The sequence below is a fragment of the Tasmannia lanceolata genome, unplaced genomic scaffold, assembly GCF_043159265.1.
Source record: "Tasmannia lanceolata isolate RefF3 unplaced genomic scaffold, GAP_Taslan_0.1 ptg000003l, whole genome shotgun sequence".
NCBI classification, from domain to species: domain Eukaryota; kingdom Viridiplantae; phylum Streptophyta; class Magnoliopsida; order Canellales; family Winteraceae; genus Tasmannia; species Tasmannia lanceolata.
Genome location: NW_027518680.1, coordinates 16,358,899 through 16,381,914, shown reverse-complemented (window position 1 = coordinate 16,381,914; position 23,016 = coordinate 16,358,899). Strand labels below are relative to the sequence as shown.

Here is a 23,016-nt window from a genome sequence, read left to right as displayed (position 1 = left end):
ATATCTATTATAATATAGCAGGATGGGGGTTTCACTATTCACTCCCACGTGGACAGTCCCTCCATCCGGCTTACGATCTACGTGGCACCCTCATTTCAAAGAAGAAAAAAAATTGTAAAAAGAAAAACGATCCCTTAAATCTCCCTCTCACTTCCGCATAGGTTTTCTTAACTGGGCAACTTCCTCCCTAAAAGCCTCCTTAAAATCATCAATTAAATTAGGAAAGATACCTCCCTAAAAGCCTCCTTAAAATCATCAATTAAATTAGGAAAGATATTCTCTCTCTCTCTCTCTCTCTCTCTCTCTCCCTAAAAGCCTCCTTAAAATCATCAATTAAATTAGGAAAGATACTCTCTCTCTCTCTCTATTCCTAAAATCCCTCTCTCTCCACCACTCATATCTATTAAGATCGACTAGTGGGACCAACCGTGCAACATTTTGGAAGCTATTCTATTTAAGATGGGGAAAATTAAGCAATTGTATGTGTTTTACAATTCGGTATGGTCATGGTAAGGTCGTGCAAGAGAACGATAAAGAACAAAACATATTTTTATGATCTAAATATGTTCAATAGAATAATGTATAGAGATTAGGAAGAAATGGGGACTGTTGCTAGTTTACATTGTTAAGCTGTACAATAAATAAATGCAAAGATACTAGACCAACGGTTCATAAGAATCACAAGGCAAGAGTACAACTCATTTTACGGTCTGAAAAAATCACTCGGGATTTAATATAACCACCTTTCCCAACTCTAGGAAACCCCAGATTTCTACTCTAAATACCCAAGACTCAAAACAAAACTTCACTAATTAGAGAAGAAAAAAGAAGATGCTTGAATCGATGATCTTGATCTTGGAATGTTCCGCTATGTCGGTTTTTTATACCTACAATATAATAGAAGGGAATAGTGTTCCTGCGCAGCTCCTCAGACTGAGCAGCTACTTCAAAAACTCATGTGGACCACATTTTTTGGGTGATCCAAAGCATTCATTTGAAAGGCCCTTCTATGGATATGGTGTGTATCAAAAATCAGCCCTATAGGATCTTCCTAACCCAATCAAAGGTGAGGGGAAAATGGACAGACACTGTTTCCACCATTTTTACCTTCCACAGATGGTAGGGTTAAGATGATCCTAAATTGCTCATTTTTTGTACAAACCCTATCCATGGAAAGGCTTTCCAAATGAATGCTTTGGATCACCAAAAAAATATGGGGCCACATGAGTTTTTGAAGCAGCTGCTAAGATAAGCTATCTGAGCAGCTGCGGGAACACTTTTCTCATAATAGAAAGGCTCGTATCATAGTTCAAAATAGATGGTGGCACTACCATGTTTTGATAATTGCACTAACTCAACTTGTCCTTTATTATTTAAACAACTATCAAAGAAACCTATTTCTAGGAATCCCTACATATAATACTGATTTTGTATATGAATGTAGAAATGAATTTTCGATTAATACTGATTTTGCATATGAATTATAGAAACGTAGATGGGAAACGTTTGAAAAGGACTACTCCTTCAGGAAGTTTTCGAGAGAGAGAGAGAGAGAGAGAGAGAGAGAAAGATGGGTTCAATTTGGAAAAATCTGACCCGCGAACATACGCAAACGGTTCAGATCAATCTCACGATAAAAGTGTCATTTAAGTAAAATAGCAAATGATACTTGATGGGGTCCGGACTCAGCACTGAGGGAATCCGGACTCACCACTGAGGGAATCCGGACTCAGCACTGAGGGGTCCGAACTCAGCATCCAATTGGCTGCTGGCACGTGGCCCTCACAAGGACCGTTGGAAGGCCAACACCTGTCCCCACTAGGTGTGGCACCTGGACCAATCAGGGACTTCCACCTGCCCTTCTTAGGTATGAGACCTGGTCCATACAGAGCCCACCACCTGTCTTGGACAGGTGGCTCAGAATTACCACCTGTCCTAGACAGGTGGCTCAGAATCACTATAAATAGCCTTCACTTGTACTAAGGTGAGGGTCCTGGAAATCTGAGAACCAAAACTCTAAGCTTTTGCTCTAACATTGCTCTGCACTCCTGCTCATACTGACTTGAGTGTCGAAGCGCCCGTCCGGAGTATCACTCCGGGTTGGTCCTCTGACTCTTTTCTTTCTTGTCTGTACTCTTGTGCAGCGCAGGACTCAACCAGCCCCTCAGTCGTGGCTTGTTAGCTAGGACCACCCAGCCCTACCATAACCTGTTACCGATTTTAGGCCTAACAATACTCTTGGGGAAATTATCTTGCTATATATTTCGTTAATAGCTAATTTATAATGACGATTTGAAGAAGATCGGAACTAAAACCCAAAATTCCTTAACAAAAGAGAGAAAAAGAGAGCTAGTACTCGCAAGTTTTTTTTTTTTTTGATGGGTAAGCTGGGGTTAGGCAGGACACCACCAGATGCATTGATAAAAAAGGAGAATTACATGAAGCTCAAAAAGAAAAAGAAGAAGATAAAAGATAAAAGATAAACAACCTCAACAAGAGGAGGCACCAAGGCAAGCCTTAAAACAAAATAAACAACTCCAACTATAGAGGCCAAACACAAAGGTCAAAACCGAAAAAACGATATCCCAGCTCAAAACAAACAAAGAGAATGATCCTGGTTATGAATTCTCGGGCATGAAAGGGAGCCTGCAAGAAGTGGAAGCTAGGAAGAGAAGGGGGTTCTTGCAAGTTGGACGACGACACACCGGTTTTTATAATCCCACCCGTCCACAACCAAGACCATCTTTGTTTTGGATATTGAGAACCGATTGTGAGTCCACAACTGATTATTGACTCAAAATTGAATGTAATTTTGAGTCAAATAATCAGTTTTGGACACACTATCGTTTTCCAAAAACCAAATCAAACATGGACAGGGAAACAATGAGGTGACGGTGAGAAACAAGAAAATACCGTATCTGTATCCGACGTGATTTCTCCTTTGACATACTCAAATAGAGTCAACTCACCAGGATTGTAAATCTATGATAAAAAAGGGCAGTGACAAATTCACCCCATTTTTCAATATGGACTGTATAGCCCTACCGTAGGATGATCCAAACCGTCCATGGGCCACAATGTAAATAGGTTGTGCCCAAAAATCATTTCCATAGGGTGATCCTAGCCGTCCGATCTATATAGGTTTGATTATATGGAGTTTCTCTATAGCTCGGAGGGCTAGGATCAACCTATGGAAATGACTTTTGGGGGTATAAAGTCAGTAAGTGGACCACACTGGTTAAAGAAATTAGAAGTCTTGTGATTTCCTTATTGGGTTGCTTGGGTAGAAACATAGAGTTGAGAAAAAGATTCTTCTCTGCATCAGAAGAAGAGAGATCTTCCTTTTCCTCTTTTTCCTCTCCTCTCTCACTCGGAAGATGTTAGGGAGGATGGGAATTTAAAGGATGAAAATTGTAGGAAGCGTGAAATGTATGTTAGTTAGTTACGGACGTATCCCACTAAATCCCAAAATTAACGGTGAGCAATTAGTGGGGTAAAATGAAATTAGTAGTGGCTTGACTGTGTAGGGGAAAAAGATTTCCAAAAATTTGTTTTCTAAATAGGGAAAATTACATTTACACCCCCTCTAGTTTCTGACACACTCAACTCTAACCTGACTTTCAAAACGTGACAAGTACACCCCCCTGAGGTTTCAATTTGTATAAGTTAGACCCCTTCCGTCAACGGTCCCTCAGTTTAACCTGACGGAAAGGCTAAAACTAATCATGGTTAATATTTTGAGGAGAGAAATACCCTCATTTACAGAGGGATTAGGGTTACGCCATTTCCCACTGCCGCCGTCGCACCTCCGGCCACCGCCGCGGTCGCCATCTCCGGCCACCGCCATCACCTCCACCACAGACATTGAAACCCCACCCGGTGACTACATCAAACCCACATTTCAAGAAAAAAACATTGATAAAAACAAAAAAAAAGCCCTAAAATATTAGGGTTTATGTGCAAATCATGATAAGGATGTAAATGAAGACAAATAAAACTCCTAAATTGAGGGTTTATGTTGATAAATAGACAAGGGTTTGAATCAAACCCTAATTTTTAGTTTTCAAGTACAAAAATCCTAATTTTTAGTTGGGGAAGACGAGGGCATTTTGGTCATTTCCACATCGCCGTCTACTAAGTCACGTTAAAAAAACCTCAGGGGGTGTACTTGTCACGTTTTGAAAGTTAGGGTTAGAGTTGAATGTGTCAGAAACTAGAGGGGGTGTATCTGTACTTTTCCCTCCTAAATAAATACCGCAATTAACTGTAAGTCAGATTAGTGGGGGCTAGTGGGGCAAAACAACATTAGTAGTGAGTTAGTGACCCATAAATACTGCAAGATAATTATTTATTGCAGGTTGCGTTGGGTTGCTGATTTTAAGAGATAAGGCCTTCAAATAAGAAGGTTTGCCATCTTTTTAGGAAGAGGATAGTTTTTAACGGAGTTTGAATGCCAAATGGGCGGGCTCTGGATTTGGAATTTACATTTATTTGCTGAATCGATTGTGATCTTAGGCCCACACAACGGTTGTTATACCATGTTGGGCCCACCATTTTACACTTCTTGGTTTGATAGGTGGGGCCCACCATCTCCCCATGACCCAAGAATGTTAGTGATTTAGTAAATTCGATCTGCCTAGAAAAAGATCGTTTTTTTCTCAATAATTCTAGAGGTTTTTATATGTTTGTGAGTATAGTCTAATCATTTTTCAGCAATCCCGGGACGGCAGGAATCGGGAGTGTCATCTAGAATTCGTGTGAGAAGGTTCTTATGTCTTATTCGGGACCGATTTACGATTTGTATTTGTGATGCAAATGAAGCTGAAGCCAACACTCTTCTTCTCGGCCCTAAAATGATTCTCAAACAGCATGAGGGGTCTGTTCATTATTGAGGGTGATTCATCCAATGTAATCTCTTGGGCTTCTAATAAGTCGAATGGGCTGTGGCGTCTTCAGCAATATATATCCGAGATTCAGGATTTGGTTTGTTTGATTAATACCATTGAACACAGGTGAAGGTCGGCAAATGAAATGGCGGATACTACAAATTAATACATTTGTGGTTTGATTGGAGTAATTTTATTTTATTTTTATTATTATTTTTGCGTGTGTGTGTGTGTGTGTGTGTGTTGGGGGCGAGGTTAATAAGGATGGGTGATTTTTTATTATGTTTAGGGACAACTTGTCCCCTTTGTACTCTTCTTATGGGTAATGAAAGTCAATTTTTAAAAAAAAATAAAAAATTTCGGATCTATCCTTGCAAAGAATACGTTGCTGCTGTTATTGCCTGGACTAGTTAATTGACATGAGTCCGCCTTAGTAGTTTTTTTCAACCAAATGACCAAAATACCCCTGTACCATAAGAAAATTTTTGTAACAATAATGGAGATCACATGTGGATCGGATGCGACTAGAGACAACCGCAATCTCTCCACCCAGTCTATACAATGTCATAGGTAAGTCCCTAATGCAAAGGGTAGTCCTACAAACGGATCCAAAACCTAAAATCAGGCAAAATATATAGGAGATTAAAAATCATTCATCTGTTGGGGCCATCATAGTTTGTGAAAATTTGTAATTAAATGGTTTGTGTAAAAAAAAATTCAGAATGTTTTTTACACAAACCAAGGTGCAGATAATCAAGAATATAGAGGAAGTATATGTGCAGAAAGGCATGGTTTCAAATGCCAATTTAATATATCACAATCCCTTTCCACTCTGTAACTTCAAAGTTGAAACAAAGAAACATATACAGAAGGAACTTTTCTCTTTCTAAGTGCAGTATCTATCTATACAATAGATCCCCCTTCTATCTATGAAACTAAACATCTTCTTTTAACCTTTTCTGTATTATAAATGGAACCCTCTTCCCCCAAAAACATCTAGTATAGTTCAACCATTCTGATGGCTTCATCAATACATAGATTTACATGATTCCTCTGAAGAAACAGAAACATTGTGGTGGTGAACTAAGAATCCTCATCTTCCCTATTCACTTTTACCTCTGTTGGAAATTCAATACCTTGATGCAGTACGCAAACATGAAGGCGAAGAAGGCTGTAAAACCGACCAAAACCACGGCAACAGGACCCATGAAATCACTCCTATAACCAAAGTGGTTCTCCACATAGAATTTGACCGTCTGCTCTTTTTCACCTGGTACGTTGATCTTATCATTTAGATCACCGTATTGCGAGACAATAAGCCCATAAACTGTCCATGCCACTGGACAAATCCAGTAGTACCAGATCCACCACTTGGGAATTTTCTGCATTTTAAATAATTCAGATAAACAGCATTCAAAAGAGCATGAAACTATGCCATATATAGAAACACTAGTTCTTCTCCATGTTTAGAAACTTAAATTCAAACATGAATTAGAGTGACCAAGACAATTACACTCTGACGAGTCATTAACTAACCCAGCTGAGTTCAACTAGATTTTTCATTGACTGAACAGAATTTTTCCAGTTTCATTGACTAGGTATGGCCAAAACCAGTTTAACCAAACTGGGCCAACAAGCAACAATATTAATAAACCACAAACTTACAGAAGTGACATGAGCAACCAATATAATTAACAAACAACTTATTTATCTCATTTTAGTCCCTAATCATGTTTTTAACTAACTCAGAAGTAAAATTTCAAATGAGGGAGACAAACTTACTGGTCTAGGGATGAAAAAGCCAGAGAAGAGGTTAAAGAGAGAATAGAAAGCAGCTGCAAGGATGGATGCGACTTGGTGATTTGGAGTGATTGAGACGGTCATCATGCCATAGTAAGTGAAATATAGGAATGTGAAGAATGTGACGAAGAAGAACCAAAAGAACTTTGGCGCGGTCCACTCGAAGCTCACCATGGCATATACGATGACTGAATAATATGTCGTCTGGACGAATATATATGGTATCTCTATGATCACCTGCACCAAAACATACAAGATTGTGCTTGTTACCACTGTTATTTATCCCTCAATTTGATCATAACAACTGAGATAATAAGGTATCCTAATTAACATATATAATAATATATACCCTATGATAAGTTTATCACATCAAAATCAAAACCCAAGTATGAAAAATCCATTTTATACACGAATTCCTAGCTATAAAAGCTCACAACCCATTCAACTGCAAAATTGCGACCACATTTAAAGTCTACTTTTTATTTCCACATGAGAATAGATCTTAACCAGCACATGTTAGGGAACCTTTATCTTACCTGTGCAATGGCGTAGGGTAACGCAGAATACATTCCAGCAGCTTTCTCTCGATAAAACACTGTCCTTTCAATTGCAACAACCGGTTGCACGGTCGAACAGTTATTAATGCCAACAAATAGGACAGCAGAGTACATGGCTCCAATGATAATAGTTAGATCATTCGCATTGTCCCTATACCAAACAAACAACAACATGGTTTTATATCGGTCGATGAAAAGATCGTCTTATCTTTTAAAGAATCATAAGGTGCTACATCATTTTTGAGATTGAGTGAGAGAAATGTTTGATTTGCCCTAGTTAACTATGAGATTAATATGGTAATCTTTCAAAGATGAAAATTAAGCTCCCATCACCTGTGCTAAAACAGCTTACTAGAGGAAGAAGAGATGTTTACCTTTTGCTCCCAACCTTCCAGAAGATTGTGCCAAGCAGTAGAGCAGCGACTAATGTGAAGAAGAATCTGACAAGGTTGTAGTCGGGGCTTCTCCAGTAAGTCCACCACTGCTTCCAAATGCAGGATTTGAACTGCCCAAGAGGAGATTGAGAGTATTTTGTAGGAAAGTATAGATCTTTTGCTCCTGGAGCAGGGGTGCTCAGCTCCTTAACCAGTGCTTTGTTTCGCCTTATTACAATCGAGAAGCGAGTTAGATCGAACCCACAAAATCCATTAATCAACACGAAATGATAATCAGTAGTCACAGTAAAGAGGGATCATTTTGTATATACATTAAAACAAACTTAGGGAGTTGGCATACTTAACATCCATCTGATCTTGATGTGGCCATCATCTTTTGTGGGGACAGCCACTATCCCAGTTGCTGGCCCCACACTTGATTGGTTTTAGATTATGAAATGTGCATGTGATAATAGAAGGACAGGGATTTGACCATTTTTAGCTATTGCTTAGACCGAACAACCCTATTGCTTAGACCGAACAACCGATGTCAGCAACAGCACAAGATCATTTCTAACATCTTCAAATTGTAAAAAGATGATTATTTACTTACTGATACAAAGGCGATGACTGGTAATACTCGGCAAAATCCATTCTGAGTCTAACTTCAGCAGAAATCGAGCTCGCTTCTAGCATCCAAGTCGCAGGGTTGTACTTCTCTTTGATTTTTGGGACTCCTGGAATTTCCTGCAAGAAGAGCATCAATGGCAGTTAGAACATATCACTAGCTAGAAGAAGAAGAAAGAAAGAAAAATGAAAAATGAAATTGACATACCTCGAAATATTCAATTATCTTGTTAGAATTCCTCCCTAAAGGACCCGAGTATATTATTTGTCCTCCTCTTTTCATCAGTAGCAGCTGTTGCACAAATTTCTATGAGATTTATCATTCATCAAATTGTTCACATTTTCCAGGCTGACAAAAAACATATCCCTCAAACATCGAAAAGTACATCACATAATTTGTAAAAAGACAAAAAACAAGGGACAAACATGACATTTCCTATCTATGAATGATACAAGCAGCTAAGATTATATGGGTTATGTAGTACTCTATAAAATGTAAGGTCAGCCAATAGGGATGCAACTTGCGTCAGGTCAGGTTGCGCTTTCGCTAAAAAAATAAATTGGAATCAACCCGAACCCAACCCGATTTTATGGTAAAAGCTCAACCCAAATTCCCAAATATAGACCTGAGTTGCACCCCTATTAATAGTCAACCTCTAAATGAACATGAACCCCTGATCACCACTAATGAACAAAGAGACAGAGCGATGAGTTACCTCATCGAAAGCTTCGAAGATGTCAATACTAGGTTGATGGATCGTGCAAACAACCGTTCTTCCAGTGTCGACGGTGTTCCTCACTGTTCTCATAACAATAGCTGCCGCTCTTGCATCAAGACCAGATGTTGGTTCATCCATGAATATGATCGAAGGGTTTGCAACAAGCTCTACGGCTATCGTCAACCTCTTCCTCTGTTCTGTAGACAACCCTGTAACACCTGGGAGTCCGACCATAGCATCTTTGAGATTGTCAAGCTCTACCAATTCCATCACTTCATCCACAAAGACCTGAAAATAAATTATCGTTAAACATTTATTTCAATGTGGAATGTGCTTAAAGATCACTCAACCCATAAATGATTTTAACATATAATACATCTGAGTTTGCAAGGATAAAAGAAGAAAATGATGGTGATGATCAAACATATAAACTGTACACTATTTCTTAGTATATAGATCCACCTTCCATTCCCATAAAGATATCAAGAAGTAGAGTCTTGACTTGATTTTGGAGGTTAAGGGTAGACAATAGATTACACACTAATTAATTAGGATGGGGTGGATGATAGAAGACTATACACCATATAATGTTATAAAGTTTGACCAGTTGGTTGGCCCTCTTGTCACATTTACAACAACAGAAGAAACAACAATCTCACCATTTTATCTTCATTTTCGACCTCCTTGGGCAGACGGAGGAATGCAGAATAAATCAAGGATTCCCGGACAGTGACCTGAGGAGAGTGGATATCAGTTTGTTCGCAGTACCCAGAAATTCTAGCAAAGGTTTCTTGTACTTTAGGAAACCCAGAGATCCTGATATCTCCCTCAATATAACCCCCAGTCTTTCTACCGGCGAGAACATCCATAAGGGTTGTTTTTCCAGCGCCACTAACACCCATAAGTGCAGTAAGGACACCAGGTCTGAAGGCCCCCGTCACTCCCCTAAGCAGTTGGAGCCTGTCTTCGTTAACTCCCTGCGCTTTCATTTCCTATGCAATCAACAAAGTCACTCATTACCACTTACATAATTCAAATACATATGTACATAAATGAATATATGCACACATAACTATATACATTACTACATATATTAATACACATGTAGAAAACCAACAAAATCCCTCTAAATTCTACTGTACATATATTCATGCATATACCCACACATATGTATTATGGGAATCCTTGTATGTTTGCCTCAATAGAGCCATCAGCATTCATACAACTTTCTTTGACAAAAATTGCCCCCATACTTTCTATTTTTAATAAAAGAACAAAAAAGAAAAGAGTGAAACTTACTGCAGGCATGTCAACGTAGTAATTTACATCATCGAAGGACATAGCTAGGGGAGTGAATGGAAGAACCATTCCTCTCTTAGGAGCTACCCCTATTGCTCCTTCGAGAGCTGAGTCGGAATTTCGACTGAGTCCTCTGTTGACTTGGCTGCTCATACGTTGAATCGCCATTTCTCCTGAAAGAATCCAATTCAGGATCTAAATTTTAAATCACATTCTATCAATGACCTAGACTTTCATGTATTATATATATTTCCACATGAAAAGATAAATTTTACAGAGATATCAGGAAACTACAAAATCAAAAAAACTTTCTTGGGTTTTCTTACTAGTATTGTTTCCATCCTTAGCCGATAAAGATCGAGGGACGGAACCTCTTCTTGATCCTGCTATCCTAGGTCTTGAATCTTCCTTTGATTCATCTTGATTGCCTTCAATTTCATTAGCTTCCTCTTCAGAAATAATAGCTTGTGGTTTTCCAAGAGCTGTTGAGAAGAAGGAAAATAATACATTCATACCCTCCAGTATCACAAATCAAAAACTTAAGAGAAGAAAAGTAAAAAAAAAGGTTCATTTCAAACATCAATAAGGTAATATGGTCTTAACAAGTTTTTTCCAATATTGATCTTAACAATTCCAACTATAACTAAATTACATTTGGTGTGGAGACATCAAACTCCGCCCCCAGGCCTAAAAAAGAGATGAGAAAAAAGTACTCACGGTTTAGATACATGAGTGAGAAAGTGAAGAGAACATTGAAGAGGATGACAAACCCAGAAAGGGCAGCAGCTCCAATCCAATACCAATATGCATATGGGAAAACAGCAAAATTCTCCAGCACTGCAACTCCTAACCTTGTGACCCCATCAGATGCCTGAAATTTGATAAAAATTTCTGCAGTATATGAGACTACCTAACGAAATATTTTGACATCCATTTGGCTTTATTATCCAAAGAAATGATATAGGATTAACACTCCAAACCATGTGTATCACCATAGAGGAAGAGTGATACTCGTCGTCCCTAAGAGGACATGGTTATTTTGGTCTTTTAAGTGATGAATTTCTTGCTATCTATAGATTGATGTGCTCATGTGCAACATTAGAAGAAAGTGAATAAAAAGCTCTTTCCTTCTCACATATGAACATGTATTTCTAAAATGGCTGGGACATATTCATAATTGTCGTAAATTTTAGAGGCAAAACAGGAAAGAGAACTTACAAATTTGTTCATCCACCTCGGAGCGAGCAACTCATTGACAGCAATGGCATTGTAAGCATAGGTAAGAGGCGAGATCCAATAACCCCATATCCACCAGTTGGGAATTTCACCTGTCACCGAGATTCCCGTCCCCTGTTAGACTTGATACCCACAAAAATGCCATGACAAGGTGATGAATTTAAAAAATTATTGATAGGTTGGGGGGCAAAATCGAAACCTCGAGGGAGGATGAAACCTCCAAGCATAAAGACGATTAGCAGACTGAGAGCTCCTCCAGTGTTAGCAATGATCATGGTCCTACACACTCCTGCTATAAGTCTAAATATGCCAGATGCCATTTGTTGGATCAAGAAGACTATAAGGAGTTGCTTGAAGAACCTGAAGCAAGAGGAAGTTAATAAATTATTTTCTAATAATATAATGGCAATTTTTCTTGGTATGGTTAGAACAAAGAAGATGATTCATTGTTATATGGTAATGTAATTAATAAAGTTATACTTGGGTAGGAGCCATGACTCTAAGACAAGACAGAGTTCATAAAAGTAGACTAAAGGCTATTTATAGAGACTAACCACAAGTTATAAAGCCAAAAACCTATTAGAATGTAACTTCCTCTTTGGATACCTCTAAAAACTATTTGGATACATTCTTACATGCAAGTGGTTTAAGTTAAAAATCAGTATCAGTACAAAATAGTTATAGATGTTCTTTGAAATTATATAATTAATTAGTTTTCTAAATAGGCCTCAGTATTTCATTTGCAAATATGATTAACTAAAAATAATTTTATTTTGGAAATAAGAACTGATTTTGGCAGTATCCAAAGAGGCCCTATGGGCCCATTTGAGCAGCCACCAATTTGGAAACTAGATGATACCTTAAATCATGTCAGCAAACCATAAGAACACAAAGCCAATTAGAGAAATGTAAAACAATTGGAGTTGTCTCATTATCAAAACTGAGTTATTTAATAGCTATAAAAGAAAATTACAATAGCTATAGAGAAAATCACATTTATAAGATACTTAGTAGCCATAGAGAAACTTAAATTTGTGAAGAAATTCGTTTAATAAAACATCCAACTCTTCCTATTATGCATAGTATAGATAGGATATGATAATTACCTGGTAACTTCTGGTGCAAAGCCCATTGAGTAATAAATTGTGCCCGTCCAAACTAGACTCTCCACAACCGATATTGGGACTCTGAGGACAAAGTTTGGGACAGTGAAAGCCCAAGCTGGATAGAAGAGAAGATCTCTCTGCTTATAAAAGACAGGAAGCCTTAAGATTGTGAGAGAGAGCTCTGCAAATCCATTGAACATGTTTATGATTAAGGCAAAAAGAAGCGCCCCAATATAAAGAGCACCATCTGCTTCATTTCTAGCATGTAATCTCGTCCTCAAAAACACAGTTGAGGCAATCGCTGCCACTATGATAATCTGAAAAACAAACAGAATGTCAAAAAATGTAAAGAATTTATTTTGGATATTGATATTGGCACTGCCTTCTTTTTGGGTTTTGTGGTTAAGCATCATTTAATAACCATTGGAACATGATTTAACACGTACTTTGATGAAAAAATTCCAAAACGGGTGTAAAAGTATAAGGTTTAAAGTACTTTTATACTTTTACACCCGTTTTGAGATTTTTTTAATCTAAGTACGTATAAGATCATGTTCCCAATTGTATTTAAATGATGCTTAACCATAAAGGCACTAGTTAACAAAACCCTTTTTAATACAAACTCAGCTTGTTGGGAACTGTAATAACTTTTGACGGCTCTTTAAGTAATAAAAAACAACATGAGTTAGTGCAATTATCAAAACATTGTAGTGCCAATATCAGTAGCCTTATTTTTTCTAGTGATGTTAAACTAGATGGGGAATGAGAGTAGAGTTGAAACCTGAACGGTTTTGAAGACATAAACGAAGGAATTCCTTTTGATGAGAAGCCATTCCTTAGCAAAGTTGGCTTTGAGGAGATCCCATTTGGGAACTGAGTATTTTGTGAAGACTAGAGAGGCTTTGTGGGACTTGGTCTTGTCATAGGGAATGGAAAGCTCATTCTCTTGGTGAGCACCTACATGAAATCTCTTAAATAGGGAGGCGAATTCCGAGACTGGTATGTATCTGTAAGGCTTGTTGTGGTCGGCCCAGTACTGCTCTTGGTCCTTCCTCGAAGTAACCTGGCCAAGAGAAACACAATAAAAGTTGGAAAATGATATATTCAAACTTGCTTGGCTTCCCATAAAATGGTGGGCCTTAGTCATGGGTGTAAATGGTGGGACCCATCCATCATAACATTAGGTGTAAATGGTGGGACCCACCCTAATGCATGGCTATAAGTGGAGATGGTGGGAATCAACCATGGGTATAAAATGATGGGCCCCCTCCATTAAAAATTTTGGTGCTAAATGGAGAGCCCCACCCTTTGAATAAGTTTGGTAGAGATGATGAGCCACATCTCATGATAACATGATGTGGTCGCCACTCCATCAATATATGAGGTGCAAAATGGTGAGCCTCACCTTGTGCATGCACCCATGCTATGAGTGAGGTATTAAAAAAATTCATGGAAAAAAAATCGAATGGCTAGTAGGTTAGTGATTTTCTTGGATAATAGAGAAGAATATTTATTTTGGAAAATTTATTTTCCAAGGGGAAAAACTTCCAATAATCTCTCATTCAATAAAAACTGTCTCGGGAAGAAAAAATTATAAATATAAAATTTCCATGGAGAAAGAAAGGAATGACAACTGATGTTTTAGTATGAAGTCCCGTGCAGGCAGTACCGCGCTTGATGTTTGATCCAACAACAGCCCACTTTTTAAGAGACTGACATTGGATCAAATATCATAGGTGGTACTTTTGTCGTACCACCTAGATTGGACTTCACGGCCGTGCACCATTAGGAAGCGATCATGTGTCCAAACTCTTCTACCATTAGAAGCAAGGGAAATGTTATACAATTGGGTTTTGGTATAAAAAATTGGAAATTGTAGAAGAGAGATCGTGGACGTTGATCACTTAATCTGGAATGTATTACATACCTCTTGCAAGAAATCGGCGGTCCCTTTTCTATCAGGGCAGATGAATCCACAGCTCTGAAAGAAGTCAAGAATGTGGACCCTGGGACCTTGATAGATAATGTGGCCTTCTGATAAGAGGAAGATGTCATCGAAGAGCTCAAATGTTTCGGGGGCTGGTTGAAGGAGAGACATGAATATGGTGGCCTCTGTAAGATGGACGATTTGTTGCAGGCATTTCACTATCTGGAAGGTGGTCGAGCTGTCTAAACCCGTCGAGATCTCGTCCATGAACAGCGTCTTCGTTGGCCCCACCATCATCTCCCCTGTGTTTCTCATTTTTTCATTCTTCATTGAATAAAAGGACAGTCTTTTTTTTTTTCGTTCATCAATTGTTCCCAATGTGGTGTGTGATGCTTGTGTTGCTTGCCTTTTTATATGATGTTTGCGCGCGAAGTCTAGTATTTTACAAAAATTACAATGGGCCCAGTTTATTGGATGATCTAAGCCATATATTTGTTGACCCACAACGTAAATAGGTTGTACCCGATAGATCATCTCAATAGGATGATCCTAATCCTCTGATCAATAGAGGTCCCCTATAGCTCGGAGGATTAGGATCATCCTATGGAAATGATCTTTAGGGTACAGGCTATTTATGTTGTGGTCCAACAAATGAACGGTTTGGATCATCCTGTGAAGTTAGCCTCACTGTACTTTCCAAAAAATATTGCATCTCTCTCTCTCTCTCCAATATGGGTCGCGTGTTGGAAAGAGAGGCTGGTTTGTTAAGATTAATATTGGGGAGAGAGAGGGGGGGGTTATAAATTGAGAGGTTTTATTAGGGAATGAGAGGGTCGGTCGGTCCACTCCCTTCAGTCCAAACTTAGGGAATAATAGATTTAAATGTTCAATTTAGTCTAAGACTGACTATTGGACTCAAAATTAAAACCAATTTTGATTCCAATAATTAGTTTTGGACTCAAAACTGATTCTAAAAATCCAAAAACGATCAGCGCCTGTGTAGAGATATATCGGTAGAAGAGTGCTTTTTTGTTCTTGTGATTGCGACTCACCAAATGGATGGCCCAGATGACAGCAATGTCAAGAGGGTGCCAAATGGGTGGCCCAGATCTTACTAATGTCAAACGGATGGGACAGATGGATGGCCCAGATCACACTAATGTCAAGTGGGTGGGCCATATGGATGGCTCAGCTCTTGTATAAGACTTTCTGTGAAATCAATATTTGAGTAAAAGAAAACGAACCAGTGGTGACCCGCTTTTTTTGTCCACCTGAAATCCCTCTCATCATCTCGTTTCCGACCATTGTATCTCGGCATATGTCAAGCCCTAGTATCTGTTCCAACATTGTAACATAAATATATCAAAAATTCATAATGTATGAGAGAGAGAGATCCGGATTGATATTCACACTACATATTTGATAATGGCACTACTCAATTTGTTTAATACTTTATTTAGCTTTTCATGCCTGTTATAATACTCAAGATGATATCAACTAGGGCTGCAACAGGGTCGGGTTGGGTCAGGTTTTTCAAAACCCTAGCCCAACCTTGGATCCCATTATCTCGGTCATGACCCGCCCCGACCCTGAGTCAGGGCCGAAAAACCTCAACCCATTGCCCACCCTACAGGGCTCAGCGCGGCCGTGGCCCGCCCTAATTGGCCCTGATTGGGCAGGGTCGGGCCGGGCTGGCCCTGATTGACCCTAGTGAAAATACCTGTTAAGAGTGTCAAAAATAAAGCAACCAGATATCATATAGAACAAAATGATCAATAAACAGAAAAGGGGAACAAAATAAGACAATATGAATTCAACTACATGACGGGCAACAGAGACAATTAACAATAATAATCTAAATCCAAGATAATAGAAAACATTAGCAAAAGAAAGAATGCACAGCGGAAACTTAGGGTCGGGCTGGGTCAGGGTGACCTGAGGCATTAACCCAGAACCCGACCCGACCCTGAGTCAAGGGCTAAAAAATGAACCCTGACCAGCCCTTAGGGTTGGAAATCCAGCCAAGACCCTATTCGGGCTCAGGACAGGTTAGGACTGACAGGGCCAAACTTGCACCCATCAACATATGCAGGGTGGATATCAGTTCAAGCTTGTAAAATAGAAAAAACTTATTTGAGGAGAAATGTTTGTGTCAATGAAAAAAATCCGCATAGACCTATTGGCACTTATACAACGATATGGTCCATGGATACTGTTGGCCATCACACAAATCCAAAGTATATATTGCCTTTGATCTCACTACAATTGGATAACAATAATAAACCTTTGACTAAGCACTACGATGTCTGAATCATTGCACAAACTCATCTTATCTTTTCTTTTTTTAATTGGCTTCTTTGGAAATTGTAGTAACCTTTGACAGCTATTTAAAAAAGAAAAGACGAACTGAGTTTGCAGAATTATTGAAACATGGAAACATAGAGACTTTGTCAAATGCCTCGATCTTGAAAATGAGATCTCTTTCAGAATCAGACATGGGCCTATTGGGTCATCTTGTGATCATTGGTCCTTATCACCAAGCACATTGCCATGTGTACACTTAAGTCATGATCGTGATTGTCTTGCTAATCGATCTCTTCTAAAAAGTTGACCACAAATTCGCCCTTTCGTAAAGCTTGTATGACCATTTTCTTCACTTATAAAACAACTTCCTAGGGTAGCCCTATAACTAAAAGGGGTGAATTTATGATACCCATTATAAGGGGGGTCGCTCGTGGGTCAGCCCTAATCAAGAATTGCTATATGGTTGTTGATCTAGGGTTTCACTCTCGACCATACCTATTCTGGTATACCAGCAGACCCATTGACTGCTTACTGCACATGGTGATCTAGGTTTAGGTGCACCAAATTCGGGTTAACAGTCTATGGAAACCGAACCCAACTGCTCTATTTGGGTCCACCCCCACCTAATGGACATCATGTTTACCCAAGGGTTGTTAGCTTGCTGGGTCAGATCTATAATCCGATTTGGATATACAAAATTCGAGTCCGGACTGAATTTTGAATATCTGGGTCCTACACAATTAAGACTCGGATCGCCCATCTGGGTTGGGTCCAAGTATGAGTAGGTACACCTAATGAGGTTGGGTAAGGTTAGGGTGGATTTGGTTTGTATCTAATCTATCTTATCAGTTTTCACCAATTTCATTGTCCTAATATTTTATGAAAGAAAAGTGGCGGACGTAGAGTCTCATACAAGGATAAGTTAAACCCAGGCTTTTTCAGGAATTGTAAAATAAGGAGAGGAGTGTCATTATTAAAACAAAGGAAGAGTATGAATATGACTTCCCTCTTCTAATAATTTATCAATAGAAACGGCTCACCAACCAAAACAAAGGCCTCAGAAGTCAAAAAGACACTAGTCCATTTTCAAACAAAAAGTAAAAAAAAAACAACGTCATTTTCTCAACAAAAAAACAAATGGTCATTTTCTTCACGTTTTTTGCACTATGAGTTGGAAAAAGTCTGTGAAACTTACCCTAAGCGTGTAATCAGTCTGAAGGCTGCTTTCACCTCCTGCCATTGCAGTAGCCTGAAACAAGGAAAAAGGATAAAATAAAGTAAAATTGACTCTAGGTTTTATAGGAGATATCCGACGTGGAATTCTCTGCTCCTAATTATGATTTTATCATCTACAGTTTCGATCAGAGCAGTAGACCTATAAAATTGAGTTCAGCTACAGCTTTTAAAGATTTTATTATCTTCTCTTATCTTCTATAGGTTTTTTATTCAAGTAAATAAAATAGTTTTGAGCTTGCCTTCATGAAAAGATCAACTTCTGCTTCAGGAAATATCCCCGCTTCCTTCTCTCTCCTTGCCAGTTCACTTAGGAGCTCTACCACAAAACCCGGTCTTTTAATAAGAAGCTTGGAATTGAAAAAAATAAAAATAAAGAAAAGAAAATTGATACTCGTGATTGCAAGCCCCGTGTTTTGATAATCCCACGCCTATCGCGCTAAGAAAATGAAAATTAACAATGAAGTAAATATGAGAAATAAGAAAATACCATATTTGGATCCAACCCCTTGGCACCATGCTGAGAAATCTAGGGTTTCCTTGACCGTCATTTCCCCGATGTGAACATCGTTTTGGCTAATGTAGGCCGAGGTCTTTTGTGGCACGAACTCGTCGAGTTCGTGGCCATTATACGTGATTTCGCCTTTCACCTGCTCAAGATGAAGTGAAATCAACAAGTTCGTAAATCTACTCAATGCACCAAATAGAAAAAGGCTACTAATATTCCCACTGCCATGTTTTGATAATGAGACGAACTCACCTTGTCTCTTATTATTTAACCAGCTGTTAAAAACTATATCGATTCAGTTCTCAGTGCCAATTAAAAAGGAAAAGACAAGGTGAGTTTGTCTAATTATCAATACATGGTAGAGCAAAATTAAAACTTCGTTTAAGAGACTTTGAAGAACTTAAAGTAATATATATCGTTTACCAACCTTCAATGTTGGATCCAACTTTGCGGCAAGTGCTAGCAGCAAGGTCGTCTTCCCAGAGGAAGGGGGTCCTAACAGAAGAGTCATTCTAAAAAAAAAATGAAAAAACAACAACGGATTAGCTTCAATTCAATTAATGCCCTGTTTTGAATTTTGAGAACCGATTGTGAGTCCAAAACTGATTATTGGACTCAAAATTAACGTAATTTTCGGTTCTCAAAGTTTAAAACAAACAAGGTCTAACAGGGATTAACGAACTAAATTTTCATGTGTACTAAGATAAATTGAAATTTTTCATGGGAACCATCAAGTGCTTAATTTATACACTATTATACAGTGTATTTAACGTATCGCTTTTGGATTTCCTACAAAACCCATGATTATACATACCTTGAAGGTTTTATAATCCCAGAAACATCTTTGAGGATTTGAAGTTTTGCTCTCTTTGTCAGATTAATTCCTACCAAACTTAAAGCTGATTCTGCAACGTTTCTTGTACTGTTTAAAAGAGTAGGAAGTGCTCTATCTCCAATGTGGCAATCCGCTTCAATGGTCAACTTCTCAAACCTAACTTCTACTGTAGGAAGGCGAATCCCAACCCTACAATTCAAAAAAATTAAACCCAGTTATAATCATTCACTAATTTCTACTATCTCAGATACATCATGGTATGGGATTCTTTTCGATAATGAATCCTTTTCAATTTCAATTATGCAATCAGATGAGCAAAGCCAATAGGATGAATCAAAAGAGTTCTGCACCATGAACTTTGTACCGTGCACATCACTTAGGTGGAACATGAGTCTCATAATTTACTCTCGTGGGTCGCCCCAATTGAGTTGACTCGGGCCTTCGAGCGAGTCAATGATTTGAAGCACTCGCAAGGATAATCATTCATGACGCAATTCATCGATCACGTGGGGTAACAATTTTCAACTTTTTTTCTTTAATTTTATTCCTTTGTTGACTTAGTAGCTTGCTTGTGAAGAGCAAATCTTGTGATTAGCATTTTGATTATTGTTTTAGAGTTTTTATATGATGCCCGTGAGATTTACAAGGGCTAGGTGCAAACCTAGCCCTTGTTACTTTGACAGTCGGGCATCATATAAAATCTCATTGTTTTATGTGTCAAGTCCTTATGTGGAATGTGAAGAGAAGAAAATTTAGGACTTCTTTGGAAACAATTGTAATTATTGGGGAATAAACAAATGGGTGGAAACAAGAGAATCAAAATTGCCTTAAGAGACTCCATCAAGCTTCAAAAAACCTGGCAGAGAAATGAAATAATTATGGTGGAGAAGGTTGCCTAACACAACTTTAATGAACATTTTATGTGTCATAAGAAAATAGATGGAAATAATAATTCATTCTCCTGCTTTTCTTCCCCATGGCACCCCTTGTGTCTGAAAAGAATAGCCATAAATACACTAGGGCGTGTGGCCCACGGAAGAAAAGAGAGCGAATATATCACTTCCCAAAATACATCCCAGAGGAACACTGAGGAATTAGTGGGTCCCCGCCTTTGCTTAATCAGAACCGTCTATTTGATCGGCCTTGACCTGGGACCCTAATAGCCCAAAAATAAAGTTAATCAACCAATCGCAATGTTAAATATTGTGCTTTTTTTTTTTTGTAATTAAACATGAACAGTACAAAATATATATAAGCAGAATTCATTAGTTGGGGTTAAAATTGCTTGATTGGTGGGGGCCATATGAAATCCAAGGCAAGGCCTATCAGATGAAATCAGCAAAAGATAGGGCCCACTGTGACTCATCCAATTGCCTATTGGAATGCAAAACGAGACCTCTAGCAATAGGGTTTGCCTGTTGGTCCCATTGCCTGCCCAATGAATTGACATGCATGTGACATTGCTGCCGCGAGTGAGGCTAGTTGTTCTTCAAAATTTACAACAACCTATACCAATTGAGGAATGATAGACTGAAAGGCGCCCTTGCAAAAATCCAGTTACAAGGGCGACCCCATTGGTCCATCTCACCAAAATCAGGGAAATGGCATCGACAGATATAATAATTAAGGAATAATGAATGCACTTTATTTACAAGGACCAATGAGGTGCCCTTGTAACTGGTTTTTGCATGGGCACCTCTCAGACTATCACTCGTCTTACCAATTAAATCAGATTAATGATTGTAATATGATGAATGATAAACTTTAGCGCGTGCTTGCAAAAACCATCTACAAGGGGATCCCTATTGGTCCATCTCCATAAACTATGTATTTCCATTATAAATTCACTTTATGGAGATGGACCAATAGGGACACCCTTGTAGATGGTTTTTTCAAGGGCGCCCTTTAGCAAAACTAAAACCCTTTTCACAGCCATAGTTAGGAAAATGCGACTATGCTAAAAAAGGGATGGAAAAAATGGGTATTGGTTCAAAATGACTAGTCATAAAAAACTTATTCCTCAAAAAAATGGACATTTTTTTTTACTAAAAGGGCACATTTGGCTACCATGAATTTGTTTTCATGATAGATAAGTTTCTCCGGTGGAGATAAGTGGGAAGTCTCTAAAAATTAAGAAACAAAATCCAGAAAACTAATGTCTCCGGCGAGGCAATTAGATGTGGCTAAAAATCAACAATAAAAAAACTCTACTCAAAATCTGATTGACCTTTTCTCATGATTTAGCGACTTCTCATCAATGGAGACACTAGTTTCCTAGATATCTTGATTTTTACTTTTTAGAGAGTTCACCCTCATCTCCCGTGGGAGAAGCCAAACGTGCCCTAAGAGTTTTAAACGGACTATTAAACAACAATGGAAGCAACAGTTGAGCCAATAGCAGCTCCCAAAGAGAAAGCAAATGACAGAAATTCCTCCAATCACTTTCACTCAGAGGAAACACCATTGCAGTTCTTGTATGCTTCAATCCATACATAGAAAATCTAATAAAAGTATAAGACAAGAATTCTTTGTTTTTCTCTGTCAAAAAAAAAAAAAAAAAAACACACACACACACCATCCAAACCAATTAAAACATTGAAAAGAAGAACAATCAAGCAATCCCAATTTCCTTAAAATCTTTCAAGTTTCAGAGAATAGGTTTCTTCACTACCCATTAACTCTAATCACAAGAGAAGAAGAAAGATAACAACTTTGAGGTTATCAAAATTAGAAAAATGAAAAATACCCATCAAATTGCAGTAAAGAAATTGCTAAGAGAAGGGATTAAAAAAACTTACTTGTCAATCCTCTTCCTGAATTTCTTCAAGAACTTCTCGTTATCTTCCTCTGCCACTTTAAATATCCTCTCGATGAATTCTTGTCGCTCGTCCACATTGAGCTTACGAACATCGACCTCTTTGTTAATTAGTCGACTCGTTTGATTTTCGTTCCCGACGTATGATTTCAAAATACTCGTTCTAAGCCTATCATACGTAGGTAATTTCTCTAACGCAGCCCATTTAAGAGCCTCTTCATCATCTACGGCTCCACGACTGCTCCTATGAGATCCAAACACATCCTCCACGCCCCAATTTCCCCTGCTCACACTCCTACTAATGCTCCTACTCAGCTCCCTACTTGTTCTCCGTCCCGAATCGAACACTCTCTCTATGTTTTCCATCTCCAGGAAGAATAAATCATTCAATTAAGAAACAGAGGAAAACAGAGGAAAACAGGGGAAAACAGAGTATTAGGAAAGTCACATAAATATGATTGTAGAAAATGAAATCAATGAACTCTTACATAGGGAAAAAAACACAGAAATGAAAGAATAACATAAAAAAGAAGAAGAAGAAGAAGAAGAAGCCCACACTCTCTCTATGCTTTCAATTTTATTGGAGAGGAAATCAGTCATTTAAGAAAGAGGGGAAAACAGAGGATTAGAAAAGTCCTGTAAACATGATTGTAGAAAATGAAATGAATGAACTCTTAAACAGGAAGAAAACACAGAAATGAAAGAATAACAACAACAACAACAACAAAAAGAAGCATGTAATTGGAAAACCCAATAGAAATACTTACTCAGATGAAGTTGAGGTAACAAG

At 38.4% G+C, this 23,016-nt stretch overlaps 1 protein-coding gene across 1 annotated transcript; it reads right to left on the bottom strand.

Moving 5' to 3' along the window:
- Positions 1 to 5,663: 5,663 nt before the first annotated feature.
- LOC143852561 (ABC transporter G family member 42-like) lies at positions 5,664 to 22,627 on the bottom strand. The gene is made up of 23 exons (XM_077361994.1): positions 22,210 to 22,627; positions 19,391 to 19,600; positions 19,004 to 19,088; positions 18,559 to 18,718; positions 18,311 to 18,387; positions 18,031 to 18,084; positions 15,776 to 15,866; positions 14,532 to 14,833; positions 13,386 to 13,667; positions 12,605 to 12,921; positions 11,698 to 11,858; positions 11,481 to 11,590; positions 10,980 to 11,133; positions 10,589 to 10,744; positions 10,263 to 10,435; positions 9,623 to 9,955; positions 8,961 to 9,251; positions 8,453 to 8,536; positions 8,231 to 8,364; positions 7,618 to 7,845; positions 7,223 to 7,394; positions 6,669 to 6,923; positions 5,664 to 6,268 (listed from the first exon to the last, which is right to left on the bottom strand). Exons 1-23 carry the CDS (start codon positions 22,590 to 22,592, stop codon positions 5,999 to 6,001), a joined length of 4,482 nt encoding a protein of 1,493 aa, XP_077218109.1. The 5' UTR covers positions 22,593 to 22,627; the 3' UTR covers positions 5,664 to 5,998.
- Positions 22,628 to 23,016: the final 389 nt, after the last annotated feature.